This window comes from Telmatherina bonti, assembly GCF_933228915.1.
Source record: "Telmatherina bonti genome assembly, chromosome: 4".
Classification (NCBI taxonomy): domain Eukaryota; kingdom Metazoa; phylum Chordata; class Actinopteri; order Atheriniformes; family Telmatherinidae; genus Telmatherina; species Telmatherina bonti.
In genome coordinates this window covers 13198139-13221231 of record NC_136622.1, presented here as the reverse complement: position 1 = coordinate 13221231, position 23093 = coordinate 13198139, and the positions used below count along the sequence as shown (strand labels likewise).

Genomic DNA, 23093 nt, shown 5'->3' with positions numbered 1-23093 from the left:
GGCTAAAGCTAAGTCACGTTATTAACCAGCTAAAAACTGCGGTTGTTCTACGTTCTTCTTACTTGAAGCGGGAGATGGGTAACTGTCAATCAAAAGGACACGCCCCTAAATATGCCGAACTTCGAGATCAAATTACTTTTAAACAGGCGAGTTAGAAAAAAACAATCACTCCCCCCACAGTTGTCATAAAGGTAAACCTGACCCATTAAACCTAAAATGGATTTTTGAACCAGACTGTAAACATGTTTATTTCTGCTGTGAAGTTGGCCTTTTCAACATGGGAGTCTATGGGGATTTGCTCTGTTTTGCAGCCAGCCCCTAGTGGATGAAGGTGGAACTGCAGTTTTATGCACTCCAGCATAGGCTTCACTTTTAACTGTTGGCCGCTTACAATATGTCATCAACATCTGGAGGGGAAAATGAAGCAACACAATATACATGCCCAGATTTGCTTACAAAGTCCAAGTTGTAGGACTGCCTGGTCCCTGTGTACAGGCTGAAGGTAACCAGACGATGACCAGCAGTATCTTGTGTGTTTAGTTACAGTGAAGTGTCCTGCTGGAAGACGTTTCATGGCCGTCTATTGCAGCTATCACCGTGGAAACTGTCATGAATGGTCGAATGATGGTTAATCTTTTTTGTAATTGCTTTTGTGGCAGTATTTGCTCAGCCATTTGACATGAAATGTGCTCATAGGATTCTCCATGTGTACAAGATGTTTGGAAAACAAAAAAAAGATGCTTTATTCTCTTTTGATGTCTGTCCTGAAGGAAAACTGTTGACATTTGGGATGATAAATTCCTATCTGTAGCCAGGTCAATTGTGCAATGACTTTCAGAAAGCCAGTAGATCACAGCAGTATAATGTAAAGCCTATATCGATCCATTTATTTTATTTCTTTTATATCTTCAGTTTTGTTATTGATTGAAACAAGAGTCATGCCGACACAAAGGCCACAGCAGCTAAGTTGCTTTTCTGGTAGATAACAGAAGATGCTGTGCCTGTACAGAGCCAAACGACACATGGTAGATACAATAAATACAACTGACTGATAATGGAAGATGTCAGAAGCCAATGACAAAGAAAGAGACCGGCATTTAAAAACAATGTTAGATGAATAAGTGTAAAAAATAAAAAAATTAAAAAATTGGCATCGTTGCAAAGCAAAAGAGCACAATGAAGAAAGAAGCAATTAGCTGCAAAGTGAAGGCTGAAATTGAGTGTTGACAGAAGCCGAAAATTGGTTAAAGTGGAACAGATATTTTAATAGAGTTCACCTAAAGGCATAGTTTGACGGGAAAATGAACAAAGTTAAAAATAATTGAGACAAAGGATCCTTGTTATGAGAACTGATTGCTAAGATATAACACTTATTATGAAAGTTAATGACAAACAATTTTATGGAGAAAACTTAATCCCAGTAGGTGAAGATGGGGAGAAAAATCAAGATGGGAATCAGGAATATGGGAGATGCAAGGGGAGAAAATATGAGATCAGCTGAGCATAGAAAACATGAAGGAAGAGGGGGAGCAGGTGGAGGAAGATGATAGCAAAGTGGAGTGGTGCTGAGATAATAGTGGGAGAAACGTGAATGTGTGTGTGTGTGTGTGTGTGTGTGTGTGTGTGTGTATGAGTGGTGGGGTATAAAACAAGGAGATTCACACTTGCAGGGTGGAAGGGTTAGAGATGGACAGAGGATGAAGAGATGAACAGAGACAAAGAGAGACAGTTGGGCCCTTAGCAGTCGGCATTAATGAAGAAGAATGAGGAGCTTCAGCTGGACCTGCTGCTGACCACACACACACACACACACACACACACACACACATACACACTCCTCCAATTCTGACACAAAATTTATGAAGCGAACATCTAGTTGAACTCCTTTCACCTCGCTGCTATGCATGAATACATTTCCTGAAGTGTCTTTAAACTAGGCCTAATTAACAACCAGAGGCACACGTTCACATCAAGCTTCAAAATTAGTCCAGATTATTTTAATTGGGGCCAAACTGAGGTATTTTATGACTGTAAAGTGCAGAACTTTTGTGAAGTTGCTTTGTAATGCAGAAGACTTCATTGTGGACTCCCTGTTGGTGACACTGTGACAAGCGGTCCATTTAGGAAAATAGAATAAAACTTAGTTTTTGAATCTTACACTGTAAAGTGGTGATTTTTCATGTTTTTTTTTTTTTTGTTTGTTTTTTTCTTTGCTAAAGTTTGGATTTCTTTTTCTTTTTAAGGTGACATTCATTTTTTTTTTTTTTTTTTTCTTCTTGGTTGAAAATCTGTTTGCGCCTCATTAGTTGTGAATGCCAGCAGATAAAAGGAAAAAATCTCGATCATTCCTGACTCATAGTTTCGAGCAAAACTTGCTAGAAGATCAAGTTAGATCAGAGATATAACAGGTTCTAGAGTAACATAAGAAGCCCATTTCCCAGAAGTTTTAGTTTTTTTTATTTCTAACTTACTGTTTGTGCTTTTATACAACAAACAGTAACTAACTGCAGTAACTGGGTAATTGGTCAAGAAATACTTCAGCCTTAAAGAAGAGAAATTATGGAAAGAAATTAAAATTATGGTTAAAAAGAGAAAAAAATCCAGATGTCTTAATGGAACAGTTTGGTTTATTTTTGTAAATGTTGAACAAATGTATTTATTTGTATGTCAAAACAACCAAACCCCAATTAGAATAATTATTTTTTTGTTTTTAAGAAAATATTCTTTTTAAAGTAATAATCTATTAAAAAAAACACAGTAGCTAGAAATACAATTTCTTATAGATACGAAGTGGTCTGATGAAATCCCCTGCAGCATATTTTATACTTTCTTCAGCTTTCAAATAAAAATACTGGGAAGTTTACAGGCTGAAGCCGCTCCGATGGGCTTTGTGGGGCCTGCAGCATCACAACGGCCCCATTTTATCCACCATCATGAACACAAGTTGCTTCTACATACAGGGCATGTAGAAAAACAGGTCTGGCCAGCCCAAGCCACAGCTAACATGCCTTCTAGTCCAGCATCCATCATAATAGATGAATACTGAACCGCTAACATGAAATGTTGCTTTTTCTGTTGCACCATCTTTGACAGGATGACACACATCGACCTTAACTAGCAGCGTTTGACATCAAACTTTGCACACGTCTGCTGATTACCCATTTGTTTGAGTCAAGTGTGTTGGAGCAGGGAAACAACAAACACTTGCAGAGCTTGGAACCCTTGTGGACCGGAGTTTTCCACCCCGGACTGGCCAAGACCGTAACATTGACTTTGTTTCATTGGAGTGAGTTAATTCAGTTTTACAATGATGCTGCTTTTTGTTTTGTTTGGATCATGCCAAACCGAGGACAGTAAGCGTCTGTTTTCTGATTTTTTTTTTTTTTTGGCCTTATTTTCTCATTGTTCATCCATCACAGTCAAATCAAGCTACAGACATAAAACATGTCAGAATATTGTCTGACAAATAATTTTGTGAAACATGGCAGCCACTGAACAAACATGTTTGTATGGATGAAAAGAAGTATCGAAGAAGATAAATTGCATTAAAAAAATGTAATTGAGCAATTGTTTTTCTAGGCCTTAATACGGTGTATAACTGCCTTTTACTTGCAGACAAAAAAATAATCAAATAATCATAATGGTTACTTTATAAAGTCAACTTTTAGCTGTAATTGTTATATCTGTGAGAAAGTGGTTGGGTAGTCTATCTCTTGTCAACTCCATGTATTGCATCATTTGAACACTGCAGCACAAGTTTCCCAAACAGCAAAGCAAACAGAAGATGATGCTGTGAAAGCGCTGCTGATTTTGTATTTTGACATGCACAAGATGTGACACTCTGACAGGCGTCAAGATGCAGCTAATATGCAGACCCACATGGAAAACAAGAAATGTGACTTGTTTCTGAAGGTTAAACATTATAAAAACCAGAAACCAGAGCTTTTCCTGCTTCCTCCCATTGGTCATCTACTGCTGTATTTCTCATGCAGACATTTTTCCTCCAATAATGAAATAATGAGAGCAAAGAAGGGCAAACCATAGCTAAGTAGTTATAGTAAGCGTTATGGGGACATATTCCCGTCAACCACTGAGTTTCTGGTTTAATTCCTGGTTTGCTGGTTCCTTGTCTTTCGCAGCTTCCAGTAGCTCTACACAGTGTACAATTAATCAGATTTACTGTTCAGTCAGGATTAAAAATGTCTCGTGTACATTCCTCCTTAAGACCTGACTGATCTCATCTCTGCTTAATTCGAAGGGATTTTTTTAATCAGAAAATGTGATCAGAAACAATGTTTTTTCTACCCTGCATCCGACTGTTTCTCTGTGACAGGAAAAGCTTCTATGCCCACCCTGTACCCTGTGGGGATATGATGGCGCAGTGAGGTTTCTGCGGCACATTTTCAGTTTGCGTTGATGCTTACGTCTTAAAGGGGAAATTTGAAATGGTGATGACTTCTCACATCAAGAGATTTTACGAAGGGCTGTTGGGCAGAGCACAAAGTTAATTTGATGATGCAAAAGTGTGTTGTAGAATGCGTTACTTTTTTTACAATAAGTTTCTTTAATATCTGTGATTGTCTTCATATAAGCACTGCTTATAATTGATTGTATGCACAACAATGAGTGATTTGCAAGCAACGTACAGCTCAGAAAAAAAAAAAAGCTCCAGACAATACAGTGATGTATTCCCAGTTTCTGCTCTTGTCGATCTCTTAGATGTCCTTCTGGGCGGCTGGCTGGGCGGTCTCAGCAGGAAATTTAAAAGATAATGTGACAATTTTGCATGTCCAGAATATTCCTGGACAATTTCACTGTTGCAGTGGAAGAGAAAACTGTTTTGTTTTTTGTTTTTTTCTTCTAGTATGTGAACTCAGTTATAACCCTGTGTTTGAGTCCCACCTCTCTATTCAGTTATTTATGTTAGCTACTGAATGTTGACTTGTGACCGACTTCCACCCTTCTGAAACATGACAAGCAGGGAAATTAGCTAAATTCCACTTTGCTTCTTCTTCTTTTTTTTCTTTTTCTTTTTTTACTTCATCTGCTTTTTGCCTAAAATAGCATGTTTACCTGCAATGCTGGCAGCATGCTTCTTTACAATTGTCCCATTTTTAAACCATTCTGCCTGTGTCAGTATTCTCTTGCAAAAATGTGGAACCGAACACTTTCCACAATTTGTTCTTCTCTTGCTTTAGATACAGTATCTGCTAAATTATGCCATCTGCAAGTTTACCACTTAATTTACCTTCCCTATTTCTTGTCAAGTATTTGGACGAAAAATTTTGTTTTTTTGTTTTGAATTTTGCCCATACACAATAATCAGTTGCCAAAACTCACAATCAAATCCAAACTGAGAGCTTTGCACGTTTGTGCCGTTCGACTCTCCACAGCATGTAAGTTCCACTGCTGTTGGCGTTAACAGCTGATTGTGTGGCAGTTTTACCACACTGAGTGATTTGTAGCATGGCTTCACGCTGAGTTGTGGGCATTTTCTATGAAAGACCTCTGCAGATGAGGCCCTGATCACAATTTTAATGCTTTGCTTGCCAATCAAGTCGGAGCCAAATGATTTGTTTCAAGCATGGGTGATTTCTACAAGCTGAATTTCTGCACAAGTGTTGACTCAAAACTTAATAAACACTGCTGGCAGGCAGATTGTTTAGCGTGAGGAACAGGTGGAAGAAAGGGAAGAGCATTTTACTGATTTATGTCACGGTAATGTCTGAACCTGTTTTCATTGATCAAGGTGATTTTTCAGACATAGTTTGTCCTGATTTTCCCTGTAATGTTACTTTTCATCTTTCTCGTCATGTACATTCTATGACTCATACACTAACAAATTCGCAGCATTAAATCGAAACCTTCGTCTGTCTGTTCTGTTCCTCATTGCATCTTTCACGCCTGTATTATTTATGATATTTGAAAATTGCTTTCCTGCCTGTCAGATCCGTGTTTCCATAAGGCACCTTATATGATGTAGCACTGTGATATAAACATGTATACAAGCACACAAACTTCAGCATGTTTACATTTATATTTAGTGTATTTTAAAAAGTTCCTTTGGTTTGTTTTTGCTTTAGTCTGTGTTTTTATTAAAATCTTTAAAGAATTTTCCTTCATCTTTCAATTGTTGCTCTGCCTTTGCTTGCTTAAAACCGTCACCTTTCATCTTGCTTTTTCATCTTGTCTGTCTGGAACTTTTTTCCTTCTTCTTTTTCTGTCTATTCAACTTCTTGTCTCTGTTGTTTTATTCCATCTCGTCTCCTGTCTTTTTTTTTTTTTTTTTTTAATATACTCCTCTTTTTTTTGTCTGCTTTCATTTTTCTCTCCTCTCTCAAAAGTTGCCTTATTGATCTTGTTTTCATACTGTTGGTAGTTATTCCCATCATCATAAACCATCAGTGTTGCCTCCTTTCAAGCAAGCATTGATCACCGCGAAGGCGATCGCAACCATCCTCCACACAGCATCATTATCTGCTCTTGCTTTTTTCTCTTTTGTTGCACATTTCTCTTTTATTGTGTTCACTGTGAAGTATATTTTATGATGTTGCACTTAGCAACTTTGGCCGAATCAAAGCTCTGTGCAGATATATATATATATATATATATATATATATATATATATATATATATTTTTTTTTTTTTTTTGTTTAGGCTGGGATTTTGCATTTTATTACAAGGAGCATTGCACCCAGAAAACTCTGAGCTTTCAAAGAAAACTTCATCTCATAACATTCAGACCATAAGCCTGTGTTGCAGTTAGCTCTTTGTGAGTTACCCGTTTTCATTTTTTTAATTACAAGTTTGGTTTACAATTATTATAACAAGATAATGACAGGAAAAAGGGCAACAATCCATTTTGAAATGATTCTGTCATTTAATGCTGTTTCCTCACACCTTTCCTTTCTTTATCTTTTTTTTTTTTTTTTTTTAATTGCGCCTCAAAACTGCAAATTAAACAAAATAGAAACCAAGCTGAGACACGGGCAGTGCAGGTGTTTGTTTGTTTGTTTTTTTTTCTTGTTTTTGTTTTTTTTTTTACCTTTTTTTTGTCCCTTTCTCACATTGTTTACAGTAATTGAATAAATTTGGGGGGGTTTTTTGTTTGTTTTTATGTTGGTTTTGTTTTTTTTTATTTTCAGTAAATAATTTTACTAAATAATTCAGAAACCTTAATATTAATAAAACTGGAGTGCAGTGTTAAGTGTTTCAGGCATTTGGTCATATCTTATTTAATAAAAGTTGCTTATTAACATATTTATGATGAATGAGAAGTCTCTTATTAAGAAGCTATGAATTTAAAGTGACAGCAAAGTGAGAATGTGGCAACTTTGGTATTTTGATAATAAATGAGTATAATGAACTTGTGCAGCCAGTGCCAGACTCTGTACCAACCCCGTCTGTTCCTGTTTGTGTGTATTCCATTTGCTTTTCCTCCATGGCTGATGTCTTTCCCAGCATTTTTCTTCAGTATGGACAATGAAATTACACGCTCGTCCTCCTGCTGGCAATTGTTTAGTTACACTTTGAAGTGCATCTTTCTTTGTCTTTTTTTTTTTTTTTTTAAATGTACGTGACAGTTGTCTCCATGTGCCCCGTCTCTTTCTGTTACTCACTTTCTCCACTCTACCACCCTCCAGTCTGGATTTCCCTTCCCCTCTTTTTTGTTGCACTACAATGTGCAGTTGCATGACACATCAAGCCAAATCTCGAGCCTCTGTTTCCTCTTTCATCTGTCTCTTTGGCCCCTGGCGGCCTTCAGACTCCTCAAAGCTTTCAAATGATTGGGGGGGAGGTTGGAGTATGTGGAGACATGGAGGGAGGCAGGACAGTCGAGGTTTCTGACAAATGCCTCCTGAGAGGCATTTTCAGTGGTTTTTGTGGTCCTCACCGACTGTACTCTGACCTTTCTGAGCACCACCGCTCCTGTCAGCTCGCGCCACCAGACCCCCAGCGCTCTCCTCACCAGTGGGGGGTCTCCATAATAATTCAACACAGCTCTGCGTTTTGTTATATTGAAAGCCAACTAAGCTGTGTAAGCAAGTGACACACTTATTCCCGTCTTGTGCATGCTTGGAAGAAGTTTTGTGGAACCAAGACCACCAGCTGGGATAAGAGAGGACAGCAGCAGGGCTTTTAGGTTGGTTTTTCACCAGCTTTTGTTGCCTTCAAACAGCCACAACATTATCGAAACAGTCCACTTTCTAGCAGCCTCTTTTGTGTCCTGTTGTCACTCCATCCATCTGCCTCTCCACTTCTTTTATTTCTGTATGATTTGAAGCCTGCTTTTCTTTTGTGATTGCTCTCCAATTCACAGCCAGTACTCCTGAAGAGATCAATTTTTGCTTTCTTTTCTGGCCTTTTTCTAAATAAATAAATAAACATCAGTGTGTTATTGTTTGCAGCACGAGCTATGCTGACAAGTTCGCTTTCATGTGGAACTTTGGAAAATTGCTTCTTTTTTACAGGCATGCTGAAGACATTTGAAATGTTTTGTCTTTTGAATACTCCAAAGGCAGTTTATCACACGTTAACGTAAACAAAAGGATTTAAACCAGCATTTTATTGTGTGTTTTATTTAAACTTGCATGTTTTTTTTAGGTCACATGAGCCCTTATTAATGCCCTGGACAAGTTAAAGAACTCTGTGAACCATTTAATTACCAGGTTTTATGAATGCGAGTATCATAAGTTACATTTTGACAAACACAATGTCATATTAAAAACATACAGACAATTGCACCAACCACATGTACTCAGTTGCTTGTGAACACAAATAGCCAATCGCATGGTAGGAATTCAGTGTATTACAGTGTGTGGACATGGTGAAGACTATTTGCTGAAGTTAAACTAAGCATCAGAAATGAAGAGGATTCAGTTAACCTTGGCTTGCACCTTGGTAACAACAGGCACGGTTTAAATGCCACAGCCTTGCTGGATATTGTTGGTGATCATGTCCATCTCTTTATGACCACAGTGTAGCATCTTCCGGTGGCTACACCCAGCAAGATCGCTTGGTTTCTATATTTAGTTTAGTTAGTTATGCAAGCCACTTTTTCAAAACCAAACAGAACTGTCTGTATTAGATACATTAGATTGAAAGCACCCCTGGCTTATTGAACATGAAAAGTTCACTGTATGCTAATGGCCTCCAAAGTTGCCTGATCTCGGTCCAATAGGGCAGCTTTGGAATATGGTAAAACTGAATATTCTCATCATGGAGGAATAGCTCACAAATCTGCAGCAACTGTGTGATGCTATCATGTCCATTTGGATCAAAATCTCTCAAGAATGTTTCCACCAGTTCCTGACTGTTTGCCACCAAGAGTTGATGCAGTTCTGATGGTATAAGGTGCTCCAACCTGGTACCAGTAGGATGGATATAACAAAGTGGCTGGGAGTATTTTTTTTTTTGTGTGTGTGTGTGTTGGTGTTTTTGTTGATCATATACACTTCAAATCAGCAGCACTTTTGGGAAAAACAAGTGAACCTTTGGATATGATAACATGTTGAACCTCAAACATCCTGCAGGTAGGCAGATCAGTCCTCCTTCCATACATAACTTCAGCTTGCAAAAAGTATGACATTTGTCTATTTGGATAAATGCTAAACTCTAAAAAGAAAATCTTTAAAAGATGATGTAGCTTTGAAGTCATTCTGTATTTTATCTTCCAGAGTTTTGGCTGACAGACCTTGACATTATCCTGTAAGCATCTTTATAAATATAGGTAGTAATTTTCCCTTCAGTAGTGGCAAATTGCACAGGCCAAAGCGTGCTGCCTCCAGCACATTTGACTTTTGAGATGATGTTTTAATGTTAGTATGCATAGCCATTCATATGCTATACCTGCTGCAATATGTTCTTATTATCTGCAGTGCTCATCACTTGGCAAAAAGGTTTTCATTTACTGGTGTTTTGAGCCAACCTGTTTAACTCAAACCACAAAAGGAATGATTTTTGAGAGTAGCAACTTCCTTCTTAAAGCCCATTCATGCTCATCGCTAAAGTCAGATGCAGGGCCTTTTGTCCATCTTTAATGCCTTTTATGTGTGTCATTTGGTCTTTTTGGGGGCTCTTGTGAAAAGTTTCCCTGATGGAGCAAACAAACTAGTACCACTAGAAACCATGGGGGCAGTGTTGAGCAGTGTTCTGCTGTTTTAATGCCGCTTTCCAAGAACATTAGCTCAGCATTATGTACTTTATCATGATTTCCTCTATCGTTGCTGTGTTTGCTGTTTTTAGATACTGACGTCGGAATTCTAAAGGTGAACTCTACACTGCCGTCTAGTGGATGCATGACCTAGCAACCATGGAAATGTGAGGCTCACATGGAAGTAGCTTTGGTGTCGTCACATAGATAATGTACTTCTAATGGTGATCGCAGATTCGTGAATGAATGCATGTTAACCAACTCAAGCAATTCTATTCAGTTAAATTGTGAAGAATTTTTAATCCACATTGTCTATGGTTGGTAGACAATGTGGTTGGTCACACTACATTTCACTTTTTGTCTTTTTGCAAAAATGTAGATAGGGACCCCAGTACACTTCATCTCCACATATCTGAAAGCAACAAGTGTTCTTGTTATTTCATAAGTGGTAAACTTTGATTATAAGTTCATTGACTGTTTATAACATTGACAACCTATTGCTGATATTGTGTAATGTAGACTCTAGACTTCTTTGCGCATGTGCAAGAAATTGAGGTCTTCTCACAAGCGGTCTCGAGTTCCACTGAGATCAATGATGTTTTGTCTGATAGATTTTCTAGCAATCTGTTGTGTGGGTATAATTGTAAAGTGCAGTACCAACAGCAGGCAAACCCAACAATGTGCTTCTAGATAGAAAGAAGAAAGAAGCCAGTTTAACAGATGTTTTTAGTTTCCCAATGTTTAGTAGCCTAACTTGTATTATTTTCTTGTTCTGTTCATCAGTGAGCTAAAACTGGCAATTTTAAATAACCTGCTCCTTTTTGCCAACTCATTTAGGAGGTTGTGTCTGTGGAATTCAATTAATTTTCTGCACATGAGATAAGAAACAGCAATTCATACAACCAGCGCATTCCATTGAGAGGTCATACATGAGTTAAAGAAAGCAGTTCACAATCAGTACAATGTCTGAACTTTATCTACATGGACTACAAAATACAACAAATCAATGTATATATGTCTAATATCTAATACAAATCAAACTCATAACAATTTTCCAACACACCAGTCTTTTCAATACACTTTGTCCTCCACATTCCTCGCCATCTTCATCCCTACAGGTCAAGTCTATCAACTGCTGAGCCCCAGCCTATCACCTGGGAGTTCCAATTGCCTGCCAGTCATCAGATAAAATGGATTTCCAATTGAGTCGAGGTTCCGGGGCTGGGTTTTGCAGAATGAGGGAAAGAGCAGAGACTTCTTCTGCTTCTCTGCTTTTCCTGGCTCTTTGTTTGTGATTTGTTTTTCTCTTTATATCTCCTACAGTGATTGTTTTTGTTCAGCTTCTTCTCTCTACAGTCATTCTGTCTGGCCGATCTGCTGGTCAGAGCCACATGAAATGAAACAAGGCTTATTGTAAAAGCCCAGACCAAAAGTGTTGCACTCGGTGTGATGGAACGTCAGCAACTTTCGTAGTCAGTGGCAACTTTAACTCAGGAGTGATCTTCAATTAGACCAACAGGTGGGAAATCCCATATGTTGTTGGTGGGTTTGAAGGCACAACTTTTTTTTTTTCCTCTCTTTTTAACTTAACTATGGTTGAGGTTTATAGATAGCAAAGAACCAATCAGAGTAGGCGCTTGTCATGTACATTTTCAGTGAAATTGTATGAAGCTATGCTCATATGATCATAACAATTGGGCGCAATTGTTATGATCGGCTGCAAAGACCATAACAACATAAACAAAGAAAATGAATCCAGAATACAAAAATATATTACCTAAACCAAAATCCAACCCAAAAATGGCAGGCCCAAACTCCTGTGGACCGGGGCGCGCCGGTGGAGAAGCAGATCTTAAATAGCCGATTGGAGATCCTGGCCAGCTGTCACCAATCAGCCATTATGGGGGCTGATTTATACTACTTTATTAGAGTACAGCATCTGAAACAAGCTTTAGAAAACTTGAAACACATGATCCCCAATTTTGGGGCAAAACATGTTCGCTTTACCTCCCAATTAAAATATAATAGTTGGACCTGTACCATTTTGGATTTTGCTGTTAAGCCTCTGAACAGGAAGATATCAGAGGAGAAGTGATGAATGTGAAATAAGACAAGGTGAAGAGAGGAAACCAGAGGGATCAGAGGAGCTGAGCTATATTGATCACTGTGCTCTGTAAAGCTCTCTGTGGTTTTAATGGTTTGAGTATCACAGCTGGAGTCAACTCTGAGGAACACTAAGCATGTACCAAGTTTTTTCACACACACACACACGTCTTCATACATACAGACAGTCTCAGCACGTCAATACACCACAAGCCTTCAGTCCGTTGAGCTCATCACAATGTTCCACATGGTGCCAATCCTCCTGCTGCTGATCAGCTCCGAAGCTGGATTTAACTGGTTCGGTTTCTTTGTTTTTTGACAGAAACCTAAACAAGTTTGGAGTAAATTTGGATTAATTCTCGTAGACTGCATCTATGATTGGCTGTAATTGAGTTTAAACAGGGAAATAATATTCTCATTAGCGGTATATGTATTTAAAGCTCTTTGGTACTATCCATTCAAGCCAATGTTATATAGACTGAAAGAGTACAAAAGTTGACATATTTTAATGGTTAACACACACATTCATTCATTTTCTGAACCGCTTAATCCAATTCAGGGTCGCAGGGAAGCTGGAGCCTATCCCAGCTGTCTTTGGGCGACAGGCAGGGTACACCCTGGACAGCTCCCCAGTCCATCGCAGTAACACACACATATATATGAATTATTTCCTTGCACACAAGGATTAAACAACGTGGACCTGCGAATTAGACAGTTTTAATGCACAACATGGAGTCTAGAACAGCACGACACGCAGTGCATTATAAGCTTCGAACGCATGGATCTCAGTTGTTTAAACCGCTTGTAACATGGTCCTACACTGTAAATATTTTACAAGAAAGTTTATTTCTTTTTTACAAAACTTTCTAAATATGCAAAAGTATAGGAACTATTTCATGTTGGCCTCGATGTACTTTTTACACTACATAACCATTGTCAAGCTACAGCGTGTTTCTCTCATTCATGTGTCAAAAGCCAGCTGATCTGAATCAGTTAACTAACGCGTTGCTATGGTGATGCCCGTAACAGTTTTATGACAGCGATTTAACTTGCTGAACTATGTTTGTGTATACATGAAAATAATGCATGCCAGTTTGCATTAGAAATCTCACTGACCATGGTATAATTCCATATAAACAATATTTGACATATGGGCATTAAGATTTAGACAAACTAGAAGGAATGTTGCAGTGTAAAAATATGTGTGAAATGTAGCCAAAGAAAGCAGCAACAAATTTGGAAAGTGTAATTCAACAAGCTGCCTTTAAACACACAATCATGTGGGTTTTTTTTTTAATGTATAAATGGGTGTTATAGGCTGTTCAGGTATGTGTGTTTTAGGTTTACGTTTACAATACTTGAACTGTATTAATGTCAAGGTAGACATCATACTAGTAACGGCATCATCCTTGTCAAATCTCGGATCCCATTTTCCATCTACTGACCTGGGGGGGGGAGGGGGCTGCTAATTTATAAAAATGCCTCATAAAGAAAAACAAATAAGTAAAAGGAAGTATATGTAGTCCAGTCATCATTTTATTTTGCTGTAGTTTTTATATCCAGTAATAACTAGAGATGCAGTGCAGGAAGAGGCAAAAAGCCAGTCTATCTTTTCTGAAGCCTTCACCAGAAAACCATTTAAAACACACCAGGTCTAAATATGTTTTTTTCCCTGGATGGTCTCGATCGCTGCACCCAGCATCGGTTCACCTGCCAGTTTTAATTACACTTAGTCAACATAACACAAAAAACACACACTGACAACACATGGACATATTTTGGGGGGCGGGCCATGCAGTGTGCGGTGGGCGGGGCTGCTTTGGTGGTCCCACTCCCAACATGATGTGGTTACTTCTTCCCAATTTTAATTGCAAACAACACACACTTCACAATCATTCATAAGCTGGGAGGGAGGGGGTGACAATGGGGTCCTGCCACGCCCCTATTTCTGGGGCTGTGCCGGAGGAGTTTGGGCGGGGGAGTGGTGCTGTTCAGGGGGCCTGGGTGTGGGCTGGCCTGGCAGGGGTGGGACTGCTGCTGGCCCTGGGTGGTGCTGGATCGGCTGCATGTGTGGAGTGGTGGGGGGGCGTTGACAGGGGTGGGGGGTAGTTGTGGGGCGTATGTGGGGTTATGTTGGTGGTACGGGGGAGTGATGGGGTGGGTGTACAATGAGGAGTGTGAATGTGGATAGAGGGGTGTAGGGAGGTATGTGTGTGTGTGTAGAGTGGGGTATGCGTGTATGGAAGAATGGGTGATTATAGAGGGAGCAGGGATGTGTGTGTGAGGGGATGTGTGTGTATAAAGAACGGGGGTAGGAGAGTGTGAGTTTGAGCGTGTGTAAGAGAATGGGTGGATAGGGTGTGTTTAAGGAGGAAGTGTGGATGCGTGTGGGTGTGGGTGGATGCATGTGTGCGTGTGTGTGTGTGCACATGTGTCTGCGTGTGTGTGTGTGTGTGTGTGTGTGTGTGTGTGTGTGTGTGCGTGCGTGCGTGCGTGGGTGCGTGGAGGGTCTTGGTGCTCGGGGCGGGCTGCTGGTGCACTGGGGTGCGGCCTGGCTGCCACTCGGTGACGGTCTGGGGATCCCGGCCCTCCGTCGGTGTGGGCTGGGCCCTCTGCCTGCGGGGGTGGGGGGTTGTCACGCAGGTTTATTCACTAACAGCAGCTAGTTTTCTCATTTCTGTTTGTTTCTCATTTATATTTAACTTTTTAGATTCATAGTTTAGTTACTATGATCTAAAGTTGGCTTGTATGTGTATGTATATGTGTTAATACTGGCAAGTGCGTATATGTTTGTACGTATGTATGTGTGTGTATGTGTGTGCATAGAGGTGTGTGTGTAAATGTATGTATGTGTATATGTATATGTGTACATATGTATATATTTGTGTATATATATATATTATGTGTGTATATGTATGTGTATGTATGCGTGTGTATGTGTGTGTATATGTATGTGTGTGCCTGTATGTGTGTATGTATACATCTGTAGGTTGTTTTCTTTCTTTTTGTTTTTTGGTTATTTTTTAGTTGTTTTTTTTTCTCTCCCTTTATCTCTTTCACTTTTCTTATGAGGTGTTTTTTCTCCTTTCTCTTTCTGTCTTTTGTCTGTCCTCTCTGGTCCAGTAGTACAAACTCTACAATTCAAACAACAATACAAAATAAATATAGAAATAAAATAAAAATTCAGAAAGTCAAGGGGATCATTATATCTATAAAGCTTCCCTTGGCAGAGAAAATTTGCTCAGCAGAACACAGCATCCAGACCATCATTCTGCTTGCCTAAATGCTGGACAAGACAAAAAAAATTTTTTTTTTTAAAAATGTTTTTTTCCCAATGAAAAAACTGCCAAACGGCTTATTCTTCTATTGACAGAATAAGCCACAGAGTGGTAGTTTTTCCAAGAAGACAACAGAACAAGACAATTTCCCCACCCTGTCAGTATTTAGGAGCCATAAGCAGTTTTTTCCAATTGTGCAGTCAAGCCAGTCTCTGGCCTCATGGGACTGCCAGGAGGCCAGCCATGACGGCGAACCATTTGAGCTAGTATCAGCAACACATGCAGGAATGTTATGTCCAGTGATGACTCCATATTCTGTGTATGGCAGTTGGATTGTAAGCTTAAAGGGTGAAGAAAGTCCAAAGAGTGCGATGATTGCTGCATTGCTAGGGTAACAGCTTTAGAGGGATGTGATGTGATGTGATGTGATGTGATGGTGTGGAGCAGCTTGTCCCTAACTGGAAAAACAAAGTTTGTCATCAGAGTAGTTCTGATCTTAAAGCAGAGAGATGTCAAGATCACCCTCTGCAGCTGGTGGCTATGCCAAGTTTTTTATTAGCTCGACCCACACATTCAACTACGCTGCTCATCCCACAAACACATCTTCCCTGCTAATCCAGCACCATTTTAAAGGATAGTTATGCTCTCCAATTGTAGAAGATTACTGCCCTAAAAAACCTTTCCACAAGAAATAATTCACTACATTTTTGCTAAGTTCCTTCAGAGACCTTCTGATTGAAGAGTTCTCATCTATTTAAAAAATTACTTCAAAAAATCATGTTTCTAAAATCCAAAATGTTTTGATATATACCTCGCTAAAATATGTATCGTCTAGCTTTCATTTGACACGATAAATGGTCTGCTCCCCAAAATGACAGGAAGAGGTCTCCATGATGCTCAAGCTCCAGTCAAATTGTCTAGTTATCACATTAGTTTGCTTTTACAATGTTCTTGTCTGCAGTTTGCTGTCTGCCTACATTGACACAATGTTATCAAGTGTTTGAGAACTCTTTTTTTTTTTTTTTTTTTTTGTGACGAATATTTAATGGTCTGCAAGCTTTTCATGCATTCCCCATCATTTCTGTTCCAAATTGTGCTTCTGCTCATTTAACAGATATTGGCAAAATAAAGTGTCATGACCACCTGGTGGAAAGATGGACGCATTATCATTTGTGCGATACCCATTTTTTAATTCTTATTCTTAAGAATCTTACTTTACAAATTCAACAATTGATGAAATATCAGTTTTTATCCTCAGGTCTAGCAATAAAAAAAGATCCACCTCTTCTTACTGCTTTGCAACATGTTTTTTTTTCCTCTTCAAATTTCCCAAGGGATCATCACATTTAGAGCTGTATATTCTATTGATTGATCGATTGAAAGTGATTAAACGTGTACTTATACTGTTTGCTTTTATCCTGTTTTCTGTTCCTTCTTAGCATCTATGTTCAGCCCTTCTCTCGACATATCCTGGTTTCATATTTGTCATGAAAATAAACTGACATCACTAACTAGTTTGAATGTTGTGCAGTGTTAAAAACAAAAAAAGGAAAATCTTCTGGAGTGTTTGACTTGAAGCTGTGTAACACAGGTCAACAGGTTTTCTACTCTCCATTACTGAGATAATCCCTATGATTACCAAATGTGACCTTTCAGACATGGTCAGTTAAATGGCAGAAAATTGTTCACCACAAAGGGACAGTCCTTGCACTTTAGAGCAACTCAAAGGTCAGAAGGTATAGTGGGGTTGTGAATTGTCTAATTCTTTCCTTTTTCTTTCAGAACTTGCAAGTCAACCATGGATGAAGAGTGAGGAAAAAGTGGGTCCAACCTTCAATGAAGACTAAAACTTCTAGGCACTGAAAGCAACATTTGCTATGCTAGTGTTTTGATTGACGAAAGAGTTGATTTGCTGTTAGCATGCCTTGTTTTTAAAACCTTCTTATTATTATATTTATCTGCAGCAACGTCTTTTAAAATGCCCTTTTAATCCGCACTGCTACATTCTGCAGGGAACTTTAGCAACACAAAAGTGTGTGTTTGGTTCAAGGTCTGACTCGGTGGATGTTGAATTGAGTCATTTAAAGGATCATTATGAAATATTTCTATTATCAGAGATGTAAAGATGCTTTCAGGGTCACTCCTCCATCCACTGAATGTAGGATTCAGCTACGTCCAAGCCTCTGCTGCTTTTGAAAGGGATGAAAAGAAAGAAATGAATTTCAGAAGTGCACTGAAAGGAGTGCGTAGGGACACTGCTTGTTTTGCTCTCTGAATGAAGGAAGAACTGATTCAGTAATATTTCATTTGAGTTTTGTGGTTTTTGTATTTATTCAGCAACACGGGAACAAGCTCAGGTAATCCTGGCTATGGCTTTTCATCAGACCTGTGGTTGAATATAAGATTTTATTAAACCATTTCATATCCTTTGTCTTGCATTTGTAGTTTTTCTTTCAAAAAACACTTGATGTGTGTTTGTTTTGTTTTTTTTCTAAACATCAGGTATAGATACACTGAGGAAATTTGTTCTTTTCTACGATTAAAATTTTTGCCTACAGATGTTGTCTCTCCAGCAGAAGTCAAAGTAACCAATAAGTAAAGGAATAAAATAAAGTATTAAGTAGAAACGACTCTTGTATATTGATGTCTTCAATATACAGAACTTTTTACAAATACAAATTACAAGTATAAATATAAAATCTAAGAATTCTCTAATATTTAATGAGACAGTAAATCCTTGGTTATTGAGATGATTGGGTAACTACACAAGCTTAAGATTTAAGATTTTTTTTGGTTGCCTTTATCTTGCTATGGAAATGGGTCCACACACTGCAGCCGTTTCCAATAATTTAGTTTGTGTAAAGTTCAGAGGTTTTCGGGTGTTATGGGAAAGATGATTTGTTTTATTATTCATTTTACTTCATCTTAATCTTTAATTTATTTTGAGATTTTGCAAGGAACTAAGAGACGGTGATGAAATTACATGAAAAAATACAGATTTGAGCTCCACAGAAACATGCAACTAAATGTATTGCAACAAAAATAAATAAAAAATGTACACAGTTTTCATCTTTTTTTTTTTCTTAATATATTCAACTAGATCCGTTATAGGGGATTAAACCATCATACATACTATGATCTTCATCCATTATTGGAAAAAATAATAAATCTTAACATTTTCCCTTTGCCACAGCTTGGTGTTTGTCAGGTTCTTCACACAATATGGATGCTTCCTTAAGTTTCTGGTAACTCATGGAAATTTTCTTTTTCTCTATTGAGTAACTAACAATTATTTTGTGTTTTTATATCTTTTCATTGACACAAGAGCAAGCACATGAAAGAATGTGCCATTTCCATAAGCTTTAAAAAAAAAAAAAAAAAAAAAAGGAGATTACACTGATGAAATCCTGCTTAATATACTGCCAAAATCGTAATGTCCACTGAATGGTTAAGATGACTAACGCACACACACTGGATGTATGGAGAGTTGTGCATGTGATCCAGTATTTTCCATTTTGTTAGCCTTAATATTTAGCACTTGCTGTCCTTTAGCACTGCAATGGACTGGCGAGCTGTCCAGGGTGTACCCTGCCTTTTGCTCAAAGACTGCTGGGATAGGCTCCAGCTTCCCCTGCAACCCTTCATAAATGTCCTTTAGCGTGACTGAAGTTTATGAATAAAAAAGCCAAACAAATCAAAAGCGTTGAGCTAATAATATGTATGCTAATGTTCATTTACAGATTCTGTGTGAAAAGGAAACGACTGTAATAGTTCAACCAGAAAAAAAAACCCCCAAAACTTGCAAATATAAAAGGAACAAGATGAAGCTGCCATTGACACAGATTGTCCAGGTCATTTCCACTAAAGTCATGCTGCTGATCTGAAATCAGATCAATGGAAAAAAGATCTAATTAGAGGTTAGAAATAATCCTTTAAGGTCTTTGACTTGTATTATTACATCTCTTGCTAACTGTGATTTAAACAAGTCTTAATGTCTGACTATCCATATATCTATTTAACTCATAAATTCATATATGAGTATATATATATATATATATATATATATATATATATATATATATATATATATATATAAATATATATTAAAATGTGTGTGTGTGTGTGTGTGTATGTATATTTTATATATGCAATAGAACCATATATATGTATATGGCTCCATTGCAAATTTTCTTCATAATAATAATTAATAAAAGAATAATCTGACACATATTTAAATGAAGTTGTATGTCTACAAACCAAAGCTTTATAGAATTAGTAAAATCTGCCCTTTGGAAATGAAAGATTAAAAACATTTCTTTAAAGCTTTGTTGGTTATCAACTCTCAGTACGCACATAATGAAAGGACACTAATAAATAGCTTACAGTGGGTTTAAGAAAATAATAATAATAATAATAGTGGTTTTAATCAAGCTCAAACACTCTTTATAAAGCACTTTTCATATAAATATAGCAAAAAGTGCTTTACACATTAAAATCATTTGGAGCCCAGTGTTACATACAGTATATCATACATGCAGTTTGAAACATTTTGCTTCACTTTGATCAAATTTCCTCAAAAAAAGTTTCAACAAAATCTTGTTGAACACAATCTGACACTTGTCTTCTGCCCTCTAACACGTGCCAGCAAGCAGCAGATTACTATATAATTTTGACATAGGCTTTCACATAATTTTTATTTTATTTATTTTTTGTTTAATTTACATTTTATGAAAAGGGCAAATACAGACCTTCTTTATAAAAACTTAACTTATCTTACTTTTTTTTTTTCTTTCATGGGTCGGGTCTTAAGGGCTTAATATGTAATCCTAGTTATTACAAATAAATGTAGAGGAGGGCCGTCATGACTGAAAGCTGTTTGGACTGATTTGTGGAAGCTCCGTGACTTGTGCAGCTGGTACAAGCCTCCTCTTCTTCCCATGAGCAGCAAGGAGCTTCACCCAGGTGTGCCATAATGCACCTGATTGACTTAATGTAACAAGTTGGACGCAAGTGGCAGCGTCTTCTCTGCTCTCTAATTCTTCCTGAGATGCAGCTTTCCAACGTTACAGCGAGGTTGCGGTAATTGGCTCGGAGCGTGCGTGGCGTCAGGCTGGGAGGACTGCGCTGCCACGCGCCGCGCACACAAACACACACACACACACACACACACACATTTATTTGAGCACTTGCGGGGAATCTAAATAGAAGAAGCGACACGGAGGTGGAGGGTGGGGAGGGGATGCGGTCGCGCAGATGTTGCTACGGCAACAGCGGTGAGCTTGGAAGTGGTTAGAGAAGAAGAGCGAGGAAGACGACAGTCCAGCTCGCGCTCTCCCTGTTGATCCCGTGTCATACCCAATTACCACTGCAGCCAGGGGGAAGGGGGGGTGGGAGGTACACAGTGAATACAGACGAGACAGAGGAATTTTCAGGTGTCTGCTTGAACCTTTTCAGAGAGACGCCGCACGTGCGCGCGCGTGAGGTTAACACCCACGCCTGTCATTACTTGTTTAACAAGACGAAGGTTGTGGTAAATGTCTCTTTATCCGCAGCTGGAAGACAATCTCAACTTCTCTGTGAGATGCAAAAGTTAGAGGAAAGTGCATGAAATATCAACACAGCTCCGTAGTCGTTAACATATTTATCATCTCTGTTATATTTGCATGTCTGTGTGTGTGTGTGTGTGTGTGTGTGTGTGTGTGTGTGTGTGTGTGTGTGTGTCTGTGTGTGTGTCTGTGTGTGTGTGTGTGTGTGTGCGTGTGCTGCTAGTGTTGTAAGGTGTAAAAGAGTGAGAAGTAAACTCGCATGGAGATTGAAATGTACTGTTGTGTTGCTATAAAGTGACTATTATGAGATGACAACAACAGAGTCAGACAGGGAGAGAAAAGATGGCTCTGACCAGCCCTTACTGACACACAGCCTTAGCAGGAGTGATGTCAGACACTATAACATCCCTTTGTATCCCCACTGGCCATGCAGTCCATGAGTCTATGATATCAACTATATGACTGGTTTGTAATGGTCATATTTGTACGTATGGAACAAATAAGACTTGTACTTCAGGTCACCATATTAGGGCTAAAGCTGGCTTTGGTTTTTACTTTCTTCACTAGCTTCACACCTATTTCTTTCCACTGATAAATAAAACAGTAAAATAAGTCTGTTTGTTATAATAAACTTTGGGCTTGTATTTTTTTTTTCTCCAGTAAATCTGCCACTAAATCTCATCAGACTCAGGTTGCAGGTTTTTTGCTCTATCACTGCTTATTCAGTCTTTTACCTACTTCCTTTATAAAGTACTCATTATTAAGTCTTGAAGAAGCAGTTTGATGCCCAGTTTAAAAGTTAAAAAAATAAATAAATAAAAAAGACCCTGAAATGTTAAAATTGGACCTTTTTTTTTTCAGCAAACTGACAGAGAGGATTTTGAGTTTGATTTAAGATAAAAAGTTATGATTTTTTTTTACTTTCAATGCAGCCTATCTTGCTGCTCACACACACACACACACACACACACACACACATGCAAACTCACACATTTATACTGTATACATCAGCCACAAGGGAAATCAATGAGAATTTCTGCTATCTCTGTTCTTTATCTGATTATCAGAAACACTGATATCTATTAGCTGAACACTCCATCTGTTCATCACTCCTCAATGTGAGTGTGTGTGTGTGTGTGTGTGTGTGTGTGTGGGAGTAGGGGCAGCATGCTTTGTAGAGGCCTCCCTCCTATATCACTCCTCTGATTAAAAACTCCCCTCCTCTGATGCCATTAAAAGGGTGAGAAAAGGTGGTTGTGAGGATGAGAGATCAGCAGAAAACGGGGCAGGAAGAGAACGGTCTGCTTAACCTCATTCATCTGACAGAGCAGGCAAACGTTTAGTGAAGGAATGATTTAATCCCTCTGTAGTAGCCTGGATTAATCCTCCGATTTACCACTGCCTCGCTCTTCTCTCTGCGACTTGCTGTCATTTTCTGTCCCCTCTCATCCCTTTCTTCCTCCCTCTCTCCCTCTGTAATGCGTCTGGTTCTGAGTGGCTTAATGCTGTTAAATGTGGTGACTTCCCTTTATCTGCCCATTGTCATTATTCTGTCTTAGGAACAAAAGAGTTCCTACAGTGAGGCTTCCATACACTCAAAATGTTTTCTGACATGAGTGAGTGTGAATGTCGCGGGTAATCGTGGCGTTGCTCTGTGAGGCTGAAAGGCCACATGGTGCTTCTTATTAAATACTACTAATGACCTGTAAATATACTTAAAATGACAATGTTAAAAATGCTGATTAGCCTTTTAATGTTTAGTTTAGCTTTTTAACATCCAAACACCTTAACAGAAGCAATGATAGAAAAGAATTTACTCATTAGCTGCTGACATTCCCTGTGGACCAAAGTTGTGAACTAACAGACAGCCGTTGCCTTTTGCTCTACATACTTAAACTGAAATTTTATCATACCAATATACTGGGACTCTACATTAAGGCACAGGTGTCAAACTCCAGTCCTCGAGGGCCAGTATCCCGCAAGTTTTTGTTGTCTCCATGCTCCAACACACCT

At 38.6% G+C, this 23093-nt stretch overlaps 1 protein-coding gene across 2 annotated transcripts in view; it reads left to right on the top strand.

Moving 5' to 3' along the window:
* The window catches only part of LOC306755257 (MICOS complex subunit mic25a-like), an 85450-nt gene extending 67512 nt beyond the window's left edge, over positions 1-17938 (top strand). For both annotated transcript variants that reach the window (XM_079239581.1, XM_079239580.1), the window contains one exon: positions 17317-17938. In XM_079239581.1, the coding sequence (XP_079095707.1) occupies positions 17317-17340 (24 nt within the window). In that variant the 3' untranslated portion in view covers positions 17341-17938. The remainder of the gene's footprint in view (positions 1-17316) is intronic.
* Positions 17939-23093: the final 5155 nt, after the last annotated feature.